Here is an 18778-nt window from a genome sequence, read left to right on the forward strand (position 1 = left end):
ACAAGCACATAAGGAAAAACACCAAACAAAAATACCTGGGCTGGCACATTCAAACACTGTTGATGATAGAAATTACGGTGATTCCATCTCTTTTCTTCATTCCTTCCGCTCTGTATTTAATTTGATTTCTATTATGCAGCTGATATTACCACACACCCTTTACACTGCAGTGGCAAGAGAAAAAGGCAAAACTTAAAGGAGTACTAAAATCAACTCAGGTGCTTGCAGCACTGCTCTGCATCTGGAAGGTTACTTGAGGGTTTCAGGATTTGAGCTGAGCAGCCGTGGGGCTCTGAGCGCTGCAGGGATCCAGCTGCTGGGTGTGTTCCTTTAGCACCACTTTGGATGTTCTGGGCGCTCTGCTCTTACCCGGCACTGGGACCTGTTGGCATTTCCTTTGATGGAGAGCCCAGCACAGGTACCGGCAGGTTTAACTCCAGAGCTGAAGTAAAAATACAGAGAGCAGAAACATAAATACCCCCTGGTGTGACTTTTTACACTTTTTGCCATTGAAATTCCACGGGGGGAGCTCGTGCCATTTCCACAGAGGAAAGGTTGTCTGCAGCCATTTGGAAAACAGTGAGTCGCTGCGTTTTTAGACTTGTCATGCCCTGCAACTCGTCATTCATCACGGGTCCATTATCTCCCTGCTCCAGGGTTATTATTTCCACACTGACAACCCCTTCAAAGACTGGCCTGGTGCTTTTGAGGAAGGACTGAAAAAAATGAAAGAAGGTGACCTGCCTGTTACAATCCTGTACCTGGAGGCTGCAATTCTCCAAGAGCCCAACGATGCTGAGGTATTCACTGCTGTGCCTTTTCTGGCAAAGGAAAAGGGACCTCCCTGCAGCATGGAATGAGGGAATGATTCCTGGGCTCAAACCTCTGCCAGGCATGACTGACTGAAACACTGGATTCTAAGGGTTATGAATTTGTGGGTGCCTTTAAACAGATAATGAGTTCTTCACATGATGAGAATGTGGTTCTGAAATATTGTTTTTGAAGTACTTTAAACCTTCCCTTCACATCCTGGTATTTTCAAACTGTCTTGTAAACACTGCTATCAAAAAGGTGAATATTTTTGATTTAACAAGACTGTTGAAAAAAATTTTAAAGTTATATAAATTTCTTCCATGTTGCTGTTTTTAACTAGTTTATATTTAAAGTCTGGTTTTTGTGAAATATTAAAAATATTTATGCTGTATCTAGGACTCTTTGAATCTCCTCCTACATTAAATTAAATTACTTCAAAAAATTGGAGAATCCCAAGCTCTCTAGAAACCCCTAATATATAATATACATATAATATATAAATAATAACCCCTATAAATAATATACAACTAAATAATTGTTCTTCTCTATTTTCCATAAAATTGCAGCAAAATTTAAAATGTACAATAACTCAAATTTAAGAAATCAGCTTGTGATTATACACTGACAGAATACCCATGAATTCATTGACTACAAATATTTATTAGGCCCAAAGATATTTAGAACTGCATTGATTTGGGCTGTTGGTGTGCACACTGTAGAAAAATCTGTGGTTAGTGCTGGACACATCTGCTGCTTTTCCTCACCCCTGTGTTTAACAGTGATATTGTTTTACTCTGTTTGCAGCTGAATATATGTAACAAACTAAATGATTATTATTTTTGCAGGCCTGGCAGTTCCTGGGTATAACACAGGCAGAAAATGAAAATGAGCAGGCAGCCATCGTGGCCCTACAAAGGTAGAGATCAGTCCTAAATCTGGGCTCTGATGAGTGTTGGGCAATGGAGATCTGGGGATATTTAATTCCATTCCTACCTTGGAATGAGAAGCATTTATTTAGCAGAGTAGAGCATTAACACAGATATAGAAACTTCCAGTGGCTTCAGAGGTATGACCAGTGATTAATATTTCTGTTTTATTAAGTAAGTGAAATATTTCATGGAGTAATTTACGTACATGCACAAAAGTTACATCGCCTAATAAAAATTAGTTAGGCATGATGCAAATGAAGTGCCTTTTTTACATTCCAGCCACTTGGCATATTTTCTGTAGTCTGTCCTTTAATGAAGAGGTTTTCTTAATTGGAGTGAGCTCCCTTCAGCTGCTGAATGCTAAACTGCCAACAGTTTTAGGTTGATGGAGATGTGAAGATCACAGAATTCTTGTACATAAAATGTGAGCTCCAAAATATGAGCATTATTATTATCTTTCTGTAATGGTTTTTTATGTTTCTATTTGAAGCAATATTCAATTGCATCAACACTGATAACCATGAAGTTATTTCACCTACGGACACTCAAACTTGTTTATATGTCCCTTATTAGCTTACCTGGATAGAAATCCAAGGGATTTTCTGATTTAGGATCTTGCTCATCCCCAGTTTTCAAAGAGCCACAGTGATGATTGTGATTTTCTTCACAGGGTTTATTTTGGAACAATTCAAGCATTGTGCTTGGCTGCAGAAATATCTCAATATATTTTTTTATTTTCTGCCTAGGTGCTTGGAACTGCAGCCAAACAACCTGAAAGCTCTGATGGCCCTGGCTGTGAGTTACACCAACACTGGCCATCAACAAGAAGCCTACCAATCCCTGAGAAACTGGATAAAGCAAAATCCAAAATACAAGTACATTGTGAGAAGCAAAAAAGGCTCCCCAGCACTTACCAGGAGGATGTCTAAGACAGCAGATGAAAGGTAAATGCACTGGAAATCCTCACAGTGGAAATGCTAATGATAGCCCTGGAACTGGTGGTGCCTGCTGTGTCCCTGTGCTCTCTAGAAGTCCAGCCTGTTCTCTGTGATGGAAGAACAGGTCTCTAATAGCAGGAGAGGGAAGCCAATAGAGAACATTTGATTTAATTACTGAAGGCTTTGTCTTTTATGCCATCCCTGGAAGTTTAAAAAACAAACAAACAAACAAACAAAAACCCAAAAAAAAAAAAAAAAAAAAAAAAAACAGCTTAAATGAAGCTGTATCCCCTCAACTCCCATCACTTTCCTCCATCCCTGTCTCCTGCCTTTCTATTCCCACATCCTGCACCCTCATCCTTCAGCTGCTTCCACTTCCATACTAAGCCTTTATCCAGCTCCACGTGTGTGTGTTTCCTACTGTTCACTGTTCCTGCTCTTTTCCCACATCCCAGCCCAGCAGAATCCAGGAACAAGCCATTTTGCAGTGCAACATGAGCTCTCTGAGAATACTGGGAGGTGGAACCTGCTTATTTAAAAGGTGTTGTGGTTCTAACCAAGAGACAACACAGCCATTTGATTTATCTTGGCCATCTTAAATAACAAAAAAATCATGATTTGGCAGCCCTCCATTATGATTTCATGAGGACAATAAACAAGTACCTCTGGACTGTGAGATGCAGAATAAAGTCATTAAAGGCATAAACATGATTTAGAGAAGCAAACAACTCAGGCTAGCTCACTGCTTGTCATTTTGAAGACAGGCCTTATGTTTTACCCTCATCACTTACAAGTCCTGGGTTGACAAGATAATTTCATATGAGCAAAAATAAAATATGCAGGTTCTGCTTAATTGCTAAGTGTGTTATTCTACTTTGGCTTCATCCTGCTGACATCTGGTGCTGTCAGTGCAAAGATTTTAAGAAGTTACAGTGGGCACAGAAGTCTTATGCTTTGGGAACTTTCTTCAAGGGTCTTGGCTGGTCCCTCATCTATTCCTCTTAAAAATACTATTTTTGCAAGTAAAGAGCTGTTTTATGTCTGAAAAACTCATCTAATTTGAATAGTTTTAATAAACTTTCATGTCATTCCACTTGGGTTCATGGCTGTACTTTGACCTCATTTCATAGATGAACTTTTTTTTTATTTCAGACAAGAGTTTACAACAGCACCCTGAAGTACAACTTTGCCACAATGAAGAAGCTCATTCACAAATTTTAGAAATATAGCACTTCTGATAAATCCACTACAAAGTTTTTAATTTCAGGCTATGAAATCAACATTGAAAATTTGTAAATAACTGTATGATGTATCTTTAACTTATTTTTCTCCCTTGTCTAGCTCATTACTTGAAGAAGTAAAGGATTTGTACCTGGAGGCTGCTCACCAGAATGGTGATATGATAGACCCTGACCTGCAGACAGGACTTGGGGTTCTTTTTCACCTGAATGGAGAATTTAACAGAGCAATAGATGCATTTAGTGCTGCTTTAACTGTTCGACCAGAGGTACATTTTAAACTTTTCTATTTTTTTAAATTTAGCTTTACAGGCCATTTCCTTTTTCCTGTCTGGATCAGGCTATTATTAATGACATGCCACTTCTGACATTAAAATTTTAAGACACAAAATAGAAATGTTAATTACAAGATGTAATTAACATCGTCATTCCTCTGTTTCGAAGCAGATTTATGCATGTCCAGTTCCTACCTGTGTGCTGATTAATGGTATTAAGTACATAAAGTTGCCTTTGATCACGAGGCAGAACCTCACGTTCCTTGTCAATTGAGATACAATACTAATATTTTATGCAGTCCTCTTTCCTTTGCAAGCAAAAATGAGACATTATGTCTGGTTTTTGACACCTACAGTAGAAAAGTCATTTTCTCACCAGGACTACACGCTGTGGAACCGCCTTGGGGCGACCTTGGCCAACGGGGACCGCAGTGAAGAAGCTGTGGAGGCCTACACACGAGCTCTGGAAATTCAACCTGGCTTCATCAGGTCCAGATACAACCTGGGGATAAGCTGCATCAACCTAGGGGCATACAGGTGAGTGTGAAAGATGTGTAAACAAAAAGTCAGGCATCACAGCTGCCAAGTGAAGATCCATTTTCAAGCTGGAGGTAGCTAAGAAAAAAGTTATCAGAATATAGCAACATAATCTCAGCTATTGTAAAATGTTGTCATCACTTTTTACAAAGAACTAAAAAGCAGCTTTGTAGCTCTAAGTACAAGTACTCATAATCAGTGGGATTGTTCTTGCACTTAAAATAATCCTGCTCTTAAGAGTCTCTGTAAAAGAAAATGTAAGAGCCTGTCTTTTAAAGAGAAACTTGAGTTAAACTGCTTCAAGTAGTTCATGGCATCAAAAACATTCTTCAGGAATGAAGGTGATATTCCAGGGTCCCAGCTGCCAGGTTGAGACAGGGAAGATGAAGGGGAGTTTTGCTGCAGTGAAGACAGACCCCCAAAATGTTTGGGTAGACTAAGTTTTGTGTTACTCCAAGCCACGCCCTCTTGCTTGATGAAAATCAAGGAAGAACAACATATTTTATTATTTTGCACTGTAAAATTGTGTATTTAATCCTGACATGGAACCTTAGAAAGTTTGCCTGTAGTCCTTAAGCAAATTATATTGCTTGTTTCTTTTTTCTTTTCTTCTTCCCTACAGAGAGGCTGTCAGCAACTTCCTCACTGCTCTCAGTTTGCAAAGAAAAAGCAGGAATCAACAGCACGTTCCCCACCCTGCTCTATCAGGCAATATTTGGGCAGCACTTCGGATTGCTCTGTCTATGATGGACCAGCCAGAACTATTTCAAGCTGCCAATGTGGGTGATCTAGACATTCTCTTAAGAGCTTTTAATCTAGAGCCGTAATAAAAAGGATTCAAGAATTGATTAAATTGTATTAGGAAATAGAGAACTTTTTTACTACACATCCCCAAATGTCCACATTTTCCAAAAGATCATGACTGTAGATCAGTAGGGGAATTCCTTCAGACATTATTCATAAAGGGAAAGTTCAAAAGCACAAAAGTAGTGTAAATAAATTCAAACTCAAAGGGTTGAAATGAGCTGTGGCTAATTGGACAAAGCCCTGTACTACATGAAACAGCAATTTCTGAAGAATCTTCATCCCATGCAAGCTAGTTCTCTCTATATACATACAGCAGTAAAAAGAAAAGTATCTTAAGAAGAAACCTAGATAATGGTTATTGCACCTTAGAATGGCAAGCAGTGCATCCAAGGAACCTGCTTAGGAGCTCATTGCACTATGCTGACACCACTTTGCCCCACAGTGGGGATTCCCTGTCCTTTGGTTTTCTTTGATGAAAAATCTTCCCAAGGTCCGTTTTTAACACAGCTCTGAAAATAGATGCATGTAAAAGGGATATGTTTTGTTTTGAATGTATTTATTAGCTGGCAATCAATTTTTTGCTTCCAAAGGTACCTGGATTAGTTTGGACTCAGTTCTGCAGGCTCATAAGCCATGTGCAATGTCAAGGGGAACATAGTCCATGGAGGGCTATGGGATGAGGCCAGGTACATTTGGGGAAGCCAGGTGTTGCCAGCAGAAGAGGCAATTTGCACTGGAATTGTTACTGTTCAAACCAACTGTCCTTGATCTGGGACAGTCTGAAGGAGCTCATGGCAGGGTCTGCACCTTTCTGTGTACTTACGCACTTTAATCTTCCTTTTTGTAAAATAGTGCTATGCTTTTATTTTAGTCACCAACAATGGAATGTACAGGATGGCCTTGTTGGCAGAGAGGACCAAATATAATTTCCTGAAATGTAATGAGAAGGTTTTTAATATTCTCTTGTTTAAAAATGCAAATACAGTATAAGCTGTATTAACAACTAGAAAGATTATTATATGCATCCATCAGGTACTACACATATACATGCATGTGCATGCACATACATGTTGTATGCAAATGATGTCATTTCAGAACATAAAAAGCTGCAGATCTTCATTGCAAATGAAGAAAAATATTCATAGAAGTTACTGCCTGCAGAGAGTGCTCAAGGGAAAACTTTCCCTGAAGAAATTGGTCTATACTATGCTTGTAGGATTGAGACCAAAGCTTGATCCTGCTGTTGTGGCAAACAGCAGCAAAAGTCTCCACGAGCTCCATGATACCAGAGAAAATCCTTAGATAACACCAGTATGTGTAACTGCTTACAAATGTGTGTATAAACACCCTATCTTCATTTTCCCTGGCTGGATGAATGAGGAGCAGGGTTGGGGCAGTACCAATCCCTGATGGATGGATTGATTCAGCTACAATCAAACACATTTAGCTCAGGGTGAATGTGTCAATCAAAGAAGGAAGAGAAATTTTTAGGAGGTGATTTTCAGTTGCTGATATTTTAAATATTTTTCCTGAATAGCAAAACATAAAAAGTGTTATTAGATGTGTTGATCTGTGATCAGGAATTCAATTTGAAGAGTAGCTGCTGCAATGTGTTAAAGTGGGACAAATAACACATTTCCTATAAACAACACTAGAAGAAAAATCCAGCTCAGAGGGATAAAAAAAGAAATCCAACTGCACAGATCACAGAGAAAGATGCTCTGTGGGAGTTGGATAGTTTCACCAGTACAAACCTAAAGTTTCTTGCAGCTGTCTGTTATTTTGAGCCACCACTTAAAGGAAAATTCCATGTAAGACAGTGTAATCACTGCATCTAATCACCATATATAGGTTGTTAAATAAAAATAATTGTCTTTAGAAAAATAAAAGGCTTACCCCTCACTCTCTCCCACTGAGTAGAGATGACGAAACAGCTACCAAAAATTTTTGAGAGTGCTTATTAATTCCTTGTTTACACATATATTCCTGTTTATCTACCAGGTGTTTCATAACCGATTCCTGCAGCTTTCTGTGAGGATGGGACTGCCTGGGAATGTCACTTTGGCTAAGTGGGCTGTGTATGCATATCTGCTGACAACAGTTTGCCCTTTTGCTTTGCCAGCGATGTGTGATGACAGCTCTTTATTGATAAGGCAGAGCAGAAGGTGCAGTGCAATTGAATCTGGGAAGTGATAAGAGAGAAGGGAGGCAGCTTTGAGAAGAGGCTGTAAAGCAAAGGCATATGTGCTTCGGCTTTGCTTGATGCCCTGCCATCACACAAGTTCTTCTAGGATATCCTTTGTGCTGTGATGTAGTATAATCAGTGCTTACGCAGAGGAATTAGCTGTTCAGGGACTTTATTTTTATATCTTTGAAATTAACAACAACAACAAAAAAGTATTTCTCAGAGTCAGGATGACAACTGGTATTTGATTCTTGTGGCAGTTCACTAAACATCTCCTCCAGACCGTGGATGAGTAACACAGAAATCATTAGGAAAACCTTATGCGTGTCCAAGCCTCTCCAAAAAGAACAGACTAAGTAGGTAGCTATTTGTTTATCCTGGGATGCACTGCTCAAAACTACATTTATCTGCTGACAAATGTCCACGCCCATGGGACTGGCACGAGCTGTGTGTGTAACCTTGAGACAACTGACCAGGCTGGACTCTGCCCTCCCTGGCCCTGGCCCATCTCAGCTCTGCTGTACAGCACCTGGGCTACAAAGCCTGTCCAGAGAGGGGCACAGCCCTGGAGGGGATCCCAGCTGCTCTCTCCTGTTGTAGCTAGCCCATGGCCAGTCAGCCATGTGCCACTGATAGAGGCTAAAGCAGATGACAGGGGGACAGTGGCACACCTCACACAGTTCTGGACTGGTTGGGGAGTGGCTGGAGACTGAGCTCACCTCACTCTAACAGGTCAGGCCCAGCAATTCTTGGGACTTCTGGGCACTTCCTTAGGATGCTGGGCTTTATCATCCCCCTTTAGCCCCCTCTGCCAAGCGCTGTCAGTGCAGCAGACAGCATTAGATACAGCTTTGAGCTGACCTCCTCTTGGCATTCCTTAAATATTCAGGACAAGTTTGTATATTTGCCTGAAAAGCAAGAGGAAACATGTGAGGAGGCTGCAGCATATTAACAACCTGGATAGAAAATTCATCTACTTGTGCTGCTAACCAAGCATGAGGTGGGATAAATAAGGCAGGTGTTGAACAGTAGCAGATTGAGCCTGAGAGTGAGAGACAGCAATCTGGGTCCTGTTCTCAGCATCCCTGGGAGCTCAACCAAGTCAAAGCCTCCTGCCATCCCTGACTTGCCCAGGTGTGCAAGGAAGAAAGATGGGAAACAGCATTCCTGGCACTACCTGGGAGCAGGGGGGAATCACCGCCTCACACTGCAGGGGCCAGGTCACCACTCCCCTGGGCAGGAAGGTAACACAAACACGAGCTTGCTCAGGTCAAGGGAAGCAGCTTCACACAGAAACTACTGATTTCAGCAGAGGAGAGCCTCAGACATTTCAGGATGCTGTAGGGCATCTATGAGGTGAGGCCCAATTAGAGTGCTGCAATGGTGTATCACCATGTCCCTTTCTTGTTACTCCTCTCTTTTTCCAGAGGTGATTTATCACTGCCAGGCAACTGATTCCAAGTTTTTGAATATTTTTTTTCTATTTTATATTTCATGCAATTAAAAAAAAAAAAAGTATTCCTAACCCCAGCTTGGGACTGTCCTTGTCCTCTGCAAACCTTTAGGAATAGTTATGACCTAGAAGCCTGATCCATCAAGCTGCTGAACACTGTAAGCCTGGAGTCTGCACAAGAGTGCTCAGCACTCTGCATGGTCACTTCTCACGCAGGCATTCCAGGAGAGGCTGGCTCTGGCACCACTGCATGTGCTGAACAGGCACTGGAATCACAGGGGCTGGTGAGGGAGTGAGGCTTTGCCATGAGGGCAAAAGGCTCATTTCTGCCTGACCTCTTTAAACTGGAATGACCACAGCATCCTTGTGGCCAGAGACTGGTTTATGTCAGCTTGAAGAACCAATTTGACTTTTATGCACACACATAAACATACCTGTATCTAGTGGTGTTTTCTTATGAGCTGATAAATCACAGCACTTGTAAAAATATCGAGGGGGAGGTTCAAATGCCACAAAACCTCATGTGACAATATTGCATGCAACTGCATTAACCAGTAACCACTATGCAATATTAACCCCAAGCATGCAGCAATGCTACCTGAGCATGTGTTTAGAGAATGCATGCAGAAGGCTCACTCATAGGGTATTCTTAAAACTATTGATTCACATCATCTGTGGAACATTTTACAGGTCCCTTGCACCTGCCAGACTCAAATCTGAGTTGTTAATATTATCTGGAACAGGCTAGATCAAACACAGAGCCCTTTTAAAATCCCATCCTTAGAATTCACTTTGTGTTGTGGGTTTCATATTTGCTCCAAGTGTTTAATCATTAACAGACATCTGTATAACAGCTTTTGCAGACATGTTTTAGTCCTGCTTTTTTGTCCTGAGAGCAGGACCCTCTCAAGAATTGAAAAGCTAAATTTCACAGGGAAGCTGGGTTGTTTGGATTTTCACATTTTCATCTCTACTCTCAACCCCAGAACAGCCAGGTATCCTAGGAATATCCACAGAGCACGGGCCTCCATGGCAGAAATAACAACTGCTGTCCTTACTGGCACAGCCAAAGCCCGAGGCCTAAATCATTGTCTGTTGGAGCCAGTGAGAAATGGAGCAGAGCATAAATTGGTTGTAGATTTCTTTTGCCCAAACACGCATCTGCAAAATGAGACATTAGTTATTTTCGCATGAATTACCTGCACAGTTGAAAAAAATGTGATTTCTGGTCACCAGTGTTGTCAGCTTAGCAGTCTGTACAGTGAATCTATGTAATAAATGTTAATAATATACCAAGTATTCACAAAAACGGTAAGACAAAATGCACTGCACGTTGTGAAAAAAAATGGTGGATATGCAATACAGTTTTATCTACTATTCAAACCTTACCTAGGCTAGAATCAGATTCCTTCATTATGGTTCTACTGATTTTTGGACTGGTGAAATAAATCAGACAACAGGAGTGCCATGGATGAAGAGATCACTGACACTTTGAACAAACATAGGAAAAATGAAAAACAGGCATGTCAGAGAATCCATGGGAAGTTTCAGAGCCTCAGCCCATGAAGTAACAGGCATTAGGTAAGGTAAAGAGAAGGAATCTAAATTTTCCTAAAATATGCTGTAACTTTACAAATGCTTGCAATATGTGACAGCCCATTGAGCAAGCTTGCATGGTCAAGACTTGATGTGCTTTGATCTTTTTTCCCCTTCTACATTTACAGAATGCCATTGACATTGGCTGAACCTTTAATTTAAATAGCCTTTTTAATATCAGTAAGCTATTGTAAATTCAGAAAAATAAAAAAAATTTATAAATATATTTTATATATCAGAGTATAACATATCTAGAGTAAAATAAAACTATATAGTTTTGAGAGGCATTCTGTGTGGCTTCTTCTATATGCTGTAAACTGTTTGAAAACCTTTGCAATCTTGCATCAGTTCTTTTGGCTTTATTTTTAAGCCAACATAGAGGAAAGAAGTGATTCCAGGGTTGGCAGATACTTTCACCTGGGCCATCTGAAGAGCCCTGCTGTGCTCCCCGGTGTCCCTGGGGAAGTGCAGGGCAGGGCTGGGCAGTGCTGCCCAGGTGGGAGCTCAGCCCTCACCTGAATGTTTACATTCCCTTACAAAGGCTCCCACTGACCCAGATTCAGAGTCTGAATGTAAGAACACACGGGGTACAAGGTCAGTTTCTTACTACAGGTAACTCTGCCTCTGTATGCTTAGTGCATTATCAGCTGTGTATAATATTAAACACAGACCTATAGTTTACTGATGCTTTAATTTGCTGTTTCCCTGCACTGCTGTTTAAAACAATCTGTTTCCTCAAAAGAGTATGATGTGCATACTGGATGTGTTAAATTTATTAAGGTCACAGATTACTATTTGCAAAGCACCACACTTAATGTAGTATTTTTGTACTGTAATGGAAGCATGCCTTCCTTGGGTTCTTTTCCACATATTAAATTGTATTTATTAATTGTATTTATAACTGTGCAATTTTTAAATATGTTTTAAAAATAAACTTTGTCTGTGGCTTCAAATATTTAAAAATCTCTTTTCAATTTGAAAGGGTCTTGACTTCAATTACTTAAACTGAAAGGAGAAATCTAAGTCTCCAACTGAAAGGATTTTTTCAGTGAGGTATTCTATCCTATTGTTTCCTCATACAGCCCGTATGAGGAAAATGGGGAAAAAGTAGATAAGAATTTTTCCTGAAGACCGTACAATAATTAAAACAGAAGTAATAATATCACAAACCAACCTTTATGAAAAGCAAACCAACGTGCAGTGACTGAACTCACTACTCAAGCAATTTCCCACATACCACTGTAGGAGTTGGCTCTCAGCATTTTCCAGTTCTGTCCTTCACAGGATGAGGTGAAAGTGCTGACAAGGATGATGCCATTCCTACTCTCTGCTTTTGCTGTGAGACACCAACATAAGCACAGACACGAGGGATAAAAATTCCTGTGTGCTGCTGTGGACAGAAAAGCTGATGAGCAGTGAGGGGCTGTGACAGTGACAGCACAGGGCCATGAGAAAAGCAGAACTCTCTCCATGGACATGGGGGCTGCCCCAGAAAAACAAACAGAACACACAGCCATGGTTTGCCTGCAGAAGGAAAGCTCTGTCAGAAAAAACAATTGGCTAAAACCTATGGTTTTGACCAGAACCTTCCACCAAGGAACAAAAGGGAACAGACAAAAAAAAACCACTAACCCTTAGGTTAGGACGAAGTTAACCGTGGGCTCTTGACACTGGTGTGTTTTGCTGGGAGATAAGCTAGTTTGGTTCTTTTTGGTCAAATGCACTGACAAAGCAGCAGGAGGAAAATCATTGGGTCCCTTCACATCAGGAACCCAGCACTGCTGTCCTAAAGCCAAAGACAATGGGAGAAAAGCATCAGTACCAAATCCACGCACAAATCTGCTCAAAAATCACTGTAAAGACATCTGAAAACATAATCACCCACTCCAAACATCTGTCAGTCATGCAGTAACTGTTTTCAATAATTTTATAGCATTTATCTTCCACCATGGCTGCCCTTATTTGGGTTAGGCTTGTAGAACACCTGAAGGACACAAAGATGCAACTTCCCACTTCAGTGAGGGGGAGCAGAGGGTGGGAATTTGTCAGTCACCCAAAACTGCCTCCCACAGTCTGCAACAACTAGCAGGCACAAATCCTATACAGGAAATTCCTGGAACTTCTGAACAGAACCAGTTAGCTTCTACAGGGAGCCACTCTCCCACCTCTCCCAGTTGCCACAAGGGGTGTGAGCAGCGTGGTTTGAGTTGCCATGGCCACAAAGGACATCTGTGATAGAAGAGAAACCAAAACAGATCATTAAGTTTAGACGTCAGAAGCTGAACCATCTCTACACTTCTTATCACTCAACATGGCACATGCCCTCTACTTCTGTGTCAAGAAGTGTCACTGAGCCCAGCAAATTTATTTCTTACCTCTGCTCCAGTTGCTGGTCCCATGAGCCTATAAAAAGTTGATACCCCTTCAGTCTCTTTTTCAGCCTATTGCATCTACCAGAGTCCCAAAAGTCACATTCCTATGCAAAGTCCTTACTAAGAAGACAGATTTCTCCTTTACTAAGCAGCAGAAGAAATTTCTGAGCATGAGGAATAACAGACCATGATAAAGCAGAAATTTGGAGTGAAATGACAGCACTATTCCACATAAGCATTGCCAACTCTTGTGATCAAAGAACATCAGCAGGCCTAATAGTTAAAAGAAAACAAACCAATCTATAACTTAAAAACTGTTTTCTATTTTTTAACATGTTGTATATCCACTCAGAGCTTGGGGATTTTACTTTTTTTTTTTAATCCACAGAAATGCCAGGAGTCACAAGAAACCAAGACTCTCACAAACCTCTCTGCTCCCTGTGCAGGGTCTTTTTAAGTAAAACACCAAATGTGAACACAAAGAGTGACAGCATCAAAACACATTGTGTCTAATCCTCTTCAGTTCAGACAGGAATAAAGAAGCAAGAACCCACACAGTCACCAGATGTGAGAATATTTCTTTTTAATTTAAAACGGTTGCAACAACGTCATTCACAGCCTTTCTCATCTCAGACAAAAACTCTCCAGAAAGTTAACAGTGCTTCAAGCAAACAACTCTGAATGGTGCAAAGTAAACCAGGACAGACACTTCCAGGATACAACAGTAAAACCACTGAAGACTGAGTAGAAATCAAACACCAATCTCAGCCATTAAGGTAGGAAGGGCAACAGGGAAAACAATAAAATGTCCAGTTACATATTTTGCATAGACTTCCAATGCATGAGAACATCAAAAAGGATAAAAATGGCTGCTGCCAGGATGGAGAAGAAAAGGAATCAGTTGGAGAGGTTTCTAAAGAAATCTACTGAGCTCGGGATGCACCCACATTCTGAATGTATTCTGTGACCTGGTGGAGGCTGTCTGAATCATAGAACTGGGCTGATGTTGGTTTCACTTACACCAAAGTCAGTCAGAGGTAATGGCACTGAACCCAGTGGAGTCACAAGTGATTGGGAGTTCAGAAACATCTACACTTATTTTAAAACTACAGGTCTAAATAAATTAATTTTTGTCCTAATTATATTTTAGCTAGGAAGATTAAATAGGAGTTTTTATCTACATGTGTTTTGAGACAGGAGATTGTGACTCGGAATGAGGAGTCTAAGGATCCAGCATGCTGCTAGGAATGAGAGGAGAAGAAGAAATCAAGGAAAAGTTATTGAGTTTTTCTTCCTTCCTATCTCCTAACCTAAATGCATAACACAAAAGAAGTAAAAATAAGTCTGAGAAATAAGAGCATTATTCACTGCCACGTCCTGGCTTGCCATGATTCTCAGGTCAGATTGTCTCAAACAGCTCACAGTGATTTTTCTTCCTCCATTCTTTTTTGTCACGAAGGTCCCAGCTCAGGGAGCCTCCAGCACCCAGGCACAGGGAGTGTGCCCAGGCTGTGCCCTGGCACCAGTCAGCACATTCAGATTGCAGCAGGCACAGCCTGGCAGATCAGTCATCTCTTCAGTTCAGTCTGTTTGAGTGGGGCTTCTGCAATGCTGGAGTTTAAAAAACCCAAAACCCACCAAAACTCCCTCTCATTAGGCTGAGGAGTTTACATCCTGCTCCTCCAGTGTGATGTTCTTCACACAACACCCATCACAAAAGGGAGACAATTTAACCAGCCACTTGAAAAAAGGAGGGAGGCCACTGTTTTTGAAGACAATAAAGTAATTCCTCAAGCACCTGACTGAAGAACTTCTAACATATATTTAACTGCTAAATTTTAGAAAACCTGCAATTCTGACTAACTTTGGTTTGGGCAGGCAAAACACAAAAGTGATGAACTGAAAAGAAGGTCAGGAGCTGAGCTGCTCCAATTCACTCAGCACAGGCAGCCAAGGGCCCTCTCCTTCCAAACACCATTTCCAGTTTGTCACCCTCCCAGTGTGCCTCCTGAGACCAGGCAGCTCCACAAACATCACAGTTCTGGGATGCACCAAATTAGTTTGCAAGATTCCAGCTCCATCCTTGATCCTACAAGGACCAGTCATGCTTCCAGCTGGGTAATGAACATGGGAGTTACTCAGTTGGCCTTTATTTACCCAACATTTCTAAATAAAAAGGCAGCAATCACCAGATCTTGGTGGTTTCTAAATAGCCCTTTAAGTTCATGAGGCAAGAGGGAAGCTGTTGTGTTGAACTTCTTTTGAATATACATGGGAATTTAAAAAAAAAAAATAAATAAAGGAAGGGGAGAAAAAAGGCCTTTTCTCCTTTTTCTACTGCCAGAATGAAGAAACACACAGATATACAGAAGTTTTGCTCTTTCACTTTAAATAGAAGATGTATCACTGCATAATTTGCTGATCCCATTTTCAAACCTGTCACTTTCTGGTGAAGTCCTCAAATATCCAAAATCTGGAAGAAGCAAAGAAATTACTGGCAGCTTTTATTTCATCCAGAACTGGTGGCTCAATAAGCACAAGGCAGCTGAATCTCACAGGGGCCACTCATTAATGTGCCAGGACACTGCACTAATGTGTCCAAAAGAGCTCTAAGTGCAGGGAGCTCTCCCAGAAATTAGACACCTTTACACTCCACAAAATTATTGCACTGGAGTTTCTCTCACAATCTTTTAAGATCAAAACCTGATTAAAATACCAACAGTGATTTTTGGCTCTGTGTGAGGCTTTATGAGCAGAGGGAGAATTATATTTCCCCACACAATGCAAAAACTAAAATTCCCTTCTCATAAACAGATGTTTAATTTTGGTACTCCTCTGCCTGAATTTTGCTATTAAAACTTACAGGCACTAACAGCAGAGAAAATGCAATGACACTTCTCTGGCTCTCCTGCATTCTGCAAAAAAAGATTTTTTTTAGACTGCTGCAATTTATTTTGAGGACTTGGTAACATTGTACAAGGCAACTCCAGCAGCAGCCTCTAAGCAGTGTCCAACACTGTGAACCTTTGGGTTTGTTCTTTTTTTGGAATCATGAAAGGCTTTGCACTCACCATTGTAATTGTTTTAGAATGAGTGTTTTAAAATATAATTTTAAATCCCACATATGTATTCTCACTTTGAAAAAAACTTAAATAACACTAAAAAAAAAAAAAAAAAGACAGGATAGGCCAACCCCTGCCTACCCACCCCATCATCCCTGCTAGACATATCAAACCCCTTTCAGAAGGTGTCTGTTGAAGAGATCAGCTTATTGATGCATTTGTAAGTTTAAAGAAAATAAAAATATCAATTCAAGGGGGGTTTTATTGTGGTTGGTTTTTTTTTTTTTTTTGTTCTTGGTTGTTGTTTTGGTTTGGTATCTTCTGAGGAAGAGAGGAGTAAATCAATAAATAAGAAAACTTACTAAGCAATTTTCCCCACTGAGATATGAAAGTCAATATTTAGGTAATCTTTAGCAGTAAGCAGGATTGCACTGCGAGTACTTTGTCAGGGAGTTGATTTCAGATGGAATGTGAGTGGTCTAGATACAAATTTCCCTGACATAAATATAATGGAACATTAAACTCTTCTTTACCTTCTCCATAAGAAAACAAATTTTAAATAACAACCTTGCCTTTCCTGAGGGTGTGCATTTAATTTCATAGTCAGAAAGTCTGCTGCTTTTAGCCATCTGTAATCCTGAATCTGCTGGTAGAACCTACAAAATGAACATTCAAGTGAAGATGAAGAAACCTATGTCTGCAAAAATAAAATTTCTCTTTGGCAAAAAATGTAGAGGGCACCGACAGGAGATTGCTCCTGTCTCCATTAATCTCTTAGGCTTAAGCCTGGAAAAGTCAAATCGAGATAGTGTACCACTGAATTCCAACAGATGCAACTTCAGCTGACCTTTCTCACTGCACTGCAAATAATCTCTGAAAAAGGACATTCTGCTTTGAAGAACAGCCACAAACCCTCTCCCTTCAAATGATTTCTCTAATGAGCTGGACTCTGGATGAAAACACAGGCTCCCAGGCACCAAAGAACAAATATTTGTTTGTGGTCTTCAAGGGATGAATGGACAGGACAGGCAGGAGCTGGGCTGAACCGTTTTTGCTCAACACTGAAGCTTCCATATTCTCCACACACTAGCTGCAAACTCCACCAGAAATCCACATGGCCTGTAAGGTATATAAATTTAAAACAATGTCCTATACAGCACCTAATAGAAATCTTCTGTCTAACACTTAAGGCGGCATCAAATGATTGTTTTTAAATACACTATAAACATCCCATGGTTTCATTTGCGTTTTGGCAGTCCAAGGGTTAAGGGGTCTTTTGTTGGTTTTAGATTTTTATTGTACGCTTTTTTTTGGGCAGGTTAAAAAGGCTTATGGCTTCTTAAGGCCAGGTGATAGATTTGAGGCCTAACTTGGTATCCTGTGGTAAAAATAAATGTAGCCCAGGTCTTTGGGAGGTCGTTCTGAGGCACAGACTCTAAGGTCGTTGTAGATCACCCATCTGAAAGGAAAACAAGATTGATTACATTCCATTAATATAAAAATCACCACAGGTTTATCAGGGACTTCTCAGACCCAAACATCAAAAAGAGTTTAAAATCTAAAATTAGGCATTGCAATGAGAACAAAGGATCAGAGAAACAGCCAAACCAGCTGCCAGAGTCAGGAATTGAAAAGGAGGAGGGATGTGCAGAGGCATTTGTAGTTAGAGCTCAAAATCAGGGATTTCTCAATGTCAAAAAATGGCAACAAAAGGAAGTTGGGAAGAGCTCAGGAACACTCAGCCAGATACAGAACCAATCCCCCAAACTGAATAGAGATTTGGAATGGCAAGCACTGGAGAGCCAATGGTACACTTCACCACAGACTTCAGTGGGATCAGAACTGACTCATGACATCTGTGACAGTTTTCATTTCTTGGTGGGAAACCTACAGATGGTAACAGCCTGTGTTGTCTGCCATGAGCACGCCCTGCTCTGTACAGATGCTTCAATCCAACATTTGCTCACCCCACGTGTCTCTCCCAGCTGCACTCACCTTCCTTCCTTTCTGAGGTGACAAACGTAGTGGCCGCTCATTGTGGATGTTCCCATGTGGCTGATGAACCCAAACAGCTCATACCCTGTTTTAAGAAATATAAATGGTACCCTAAGTCTTTCACTGCTACCACTGCAAGATGACTCCAGGGGAAATGTTCTTTCCAGCTAAGCACTCCCAACACAGACTCTGCATCCCCAAACTCAGTTTCTGTTAACACTGCAGCATGTTCCCAACTTAACTAGTGGCTCAGATTCACTGTCAAACATCAAACCAATCCAAATCAAACCCACAGAGACCTGTGCATATACAGCAGGGCTGTGATCACAACCCCTGCTAGGAAAAAAAAACAGCAGATTCAGTCCCAGTTCACAGAGAGCACCACAGAAAGTGCCAAACAGGGAGTGCATTCTGCACACAAATTAGCTATGTCTATACACGTGATCTTCTATAAATATGTTTATCTCCTATAAATCAAAAAACTCATATTTCAGCAGCACATAGAGGAGAGGACAGGAAAGAAAGCTCTTCCTTTAACACAAGGACAATTTCTATGCTTAAAGTGTCTGGTTCTTGAT

The 18778-nt window shown here is 40.7% G+C and overlaps 2 protein-coding genes across 10 annotated transcripts in view; one reads left to right on the forward strand and one right to left on the reverse strand.

The window, feature by feature from the left end:
• PEX5L (peroxisomal biogenesis factor 5 like) overlaps window positions 1-11724 on the forward strand; it is a 103494-nt gene extending 91770 nt beyond the window's left edge. For all 9 annotated transcript variants that reach the window (XM_021543354.3, XM_021543380.3, XM_021543398.3 and 6 more), the window contains 6 exons: window positions 657-800; window positions 1659-1729; window positions 2489-2686; window positions 4022-4187; window positions 4573-4730; window positions 5353-11724. In XM_021543354.3, the coding sequence (XP_021399029.1) occupies window positions 657-800; window positions 1659-1729; window positions 2489-2686; window positions 4022-4187; window positions 4573-4730; window positions 5353-5557 (942 nt within the window). In that variant the 3' untranslated portion in view covers window positions 5558-11724. The remainder of the gene's footprint in view (window positions 1-656; window positions 801-1658; window positions 1730-2488; window positions 2687-4021; window positions 4188-4572; window positions 4731-5352) is intronic.
• Window positions 11725-13709: 1985 nt separating this feature from the next.
• The window catches only part of USP13 (ubiquitin specific peptidase 13), a 49636-nt gene continuing 44567 nt past the window's right edge, over window positions 13710-18778 (reverse strand). Inside the window, exons 20-21 of the mRNA XM_077785726.1 lie at window positions 18201-18285; window positions 13710-17664 (exon numbers count right to left, since the gene is read on the reverse strand). Coding sequence (XP_077641852.1) covers window positions 17571-17664; window positions 18201-18285 — 179 coding nt within the window. The 3' untranslated portion in view covers window positions 13710-17570. The remainder of the gene's footprint in view (window positions 17665-18200; window positions 18286-18778) is intronic.

The sequence above is a fragment of the Lonchura striata genome, chromosome 10, assembly GCF_046129695.1.
Source record: "Lonchura striata isolate bLonStr1 chromosome 10, bLonStr1.mat, whole genome shotgun sequence".
NCBI lineage: Eukaryota > Metazoa > Chordata > Aves > Passeriformes > Estrildidae > Lonchura > Lonchura striata.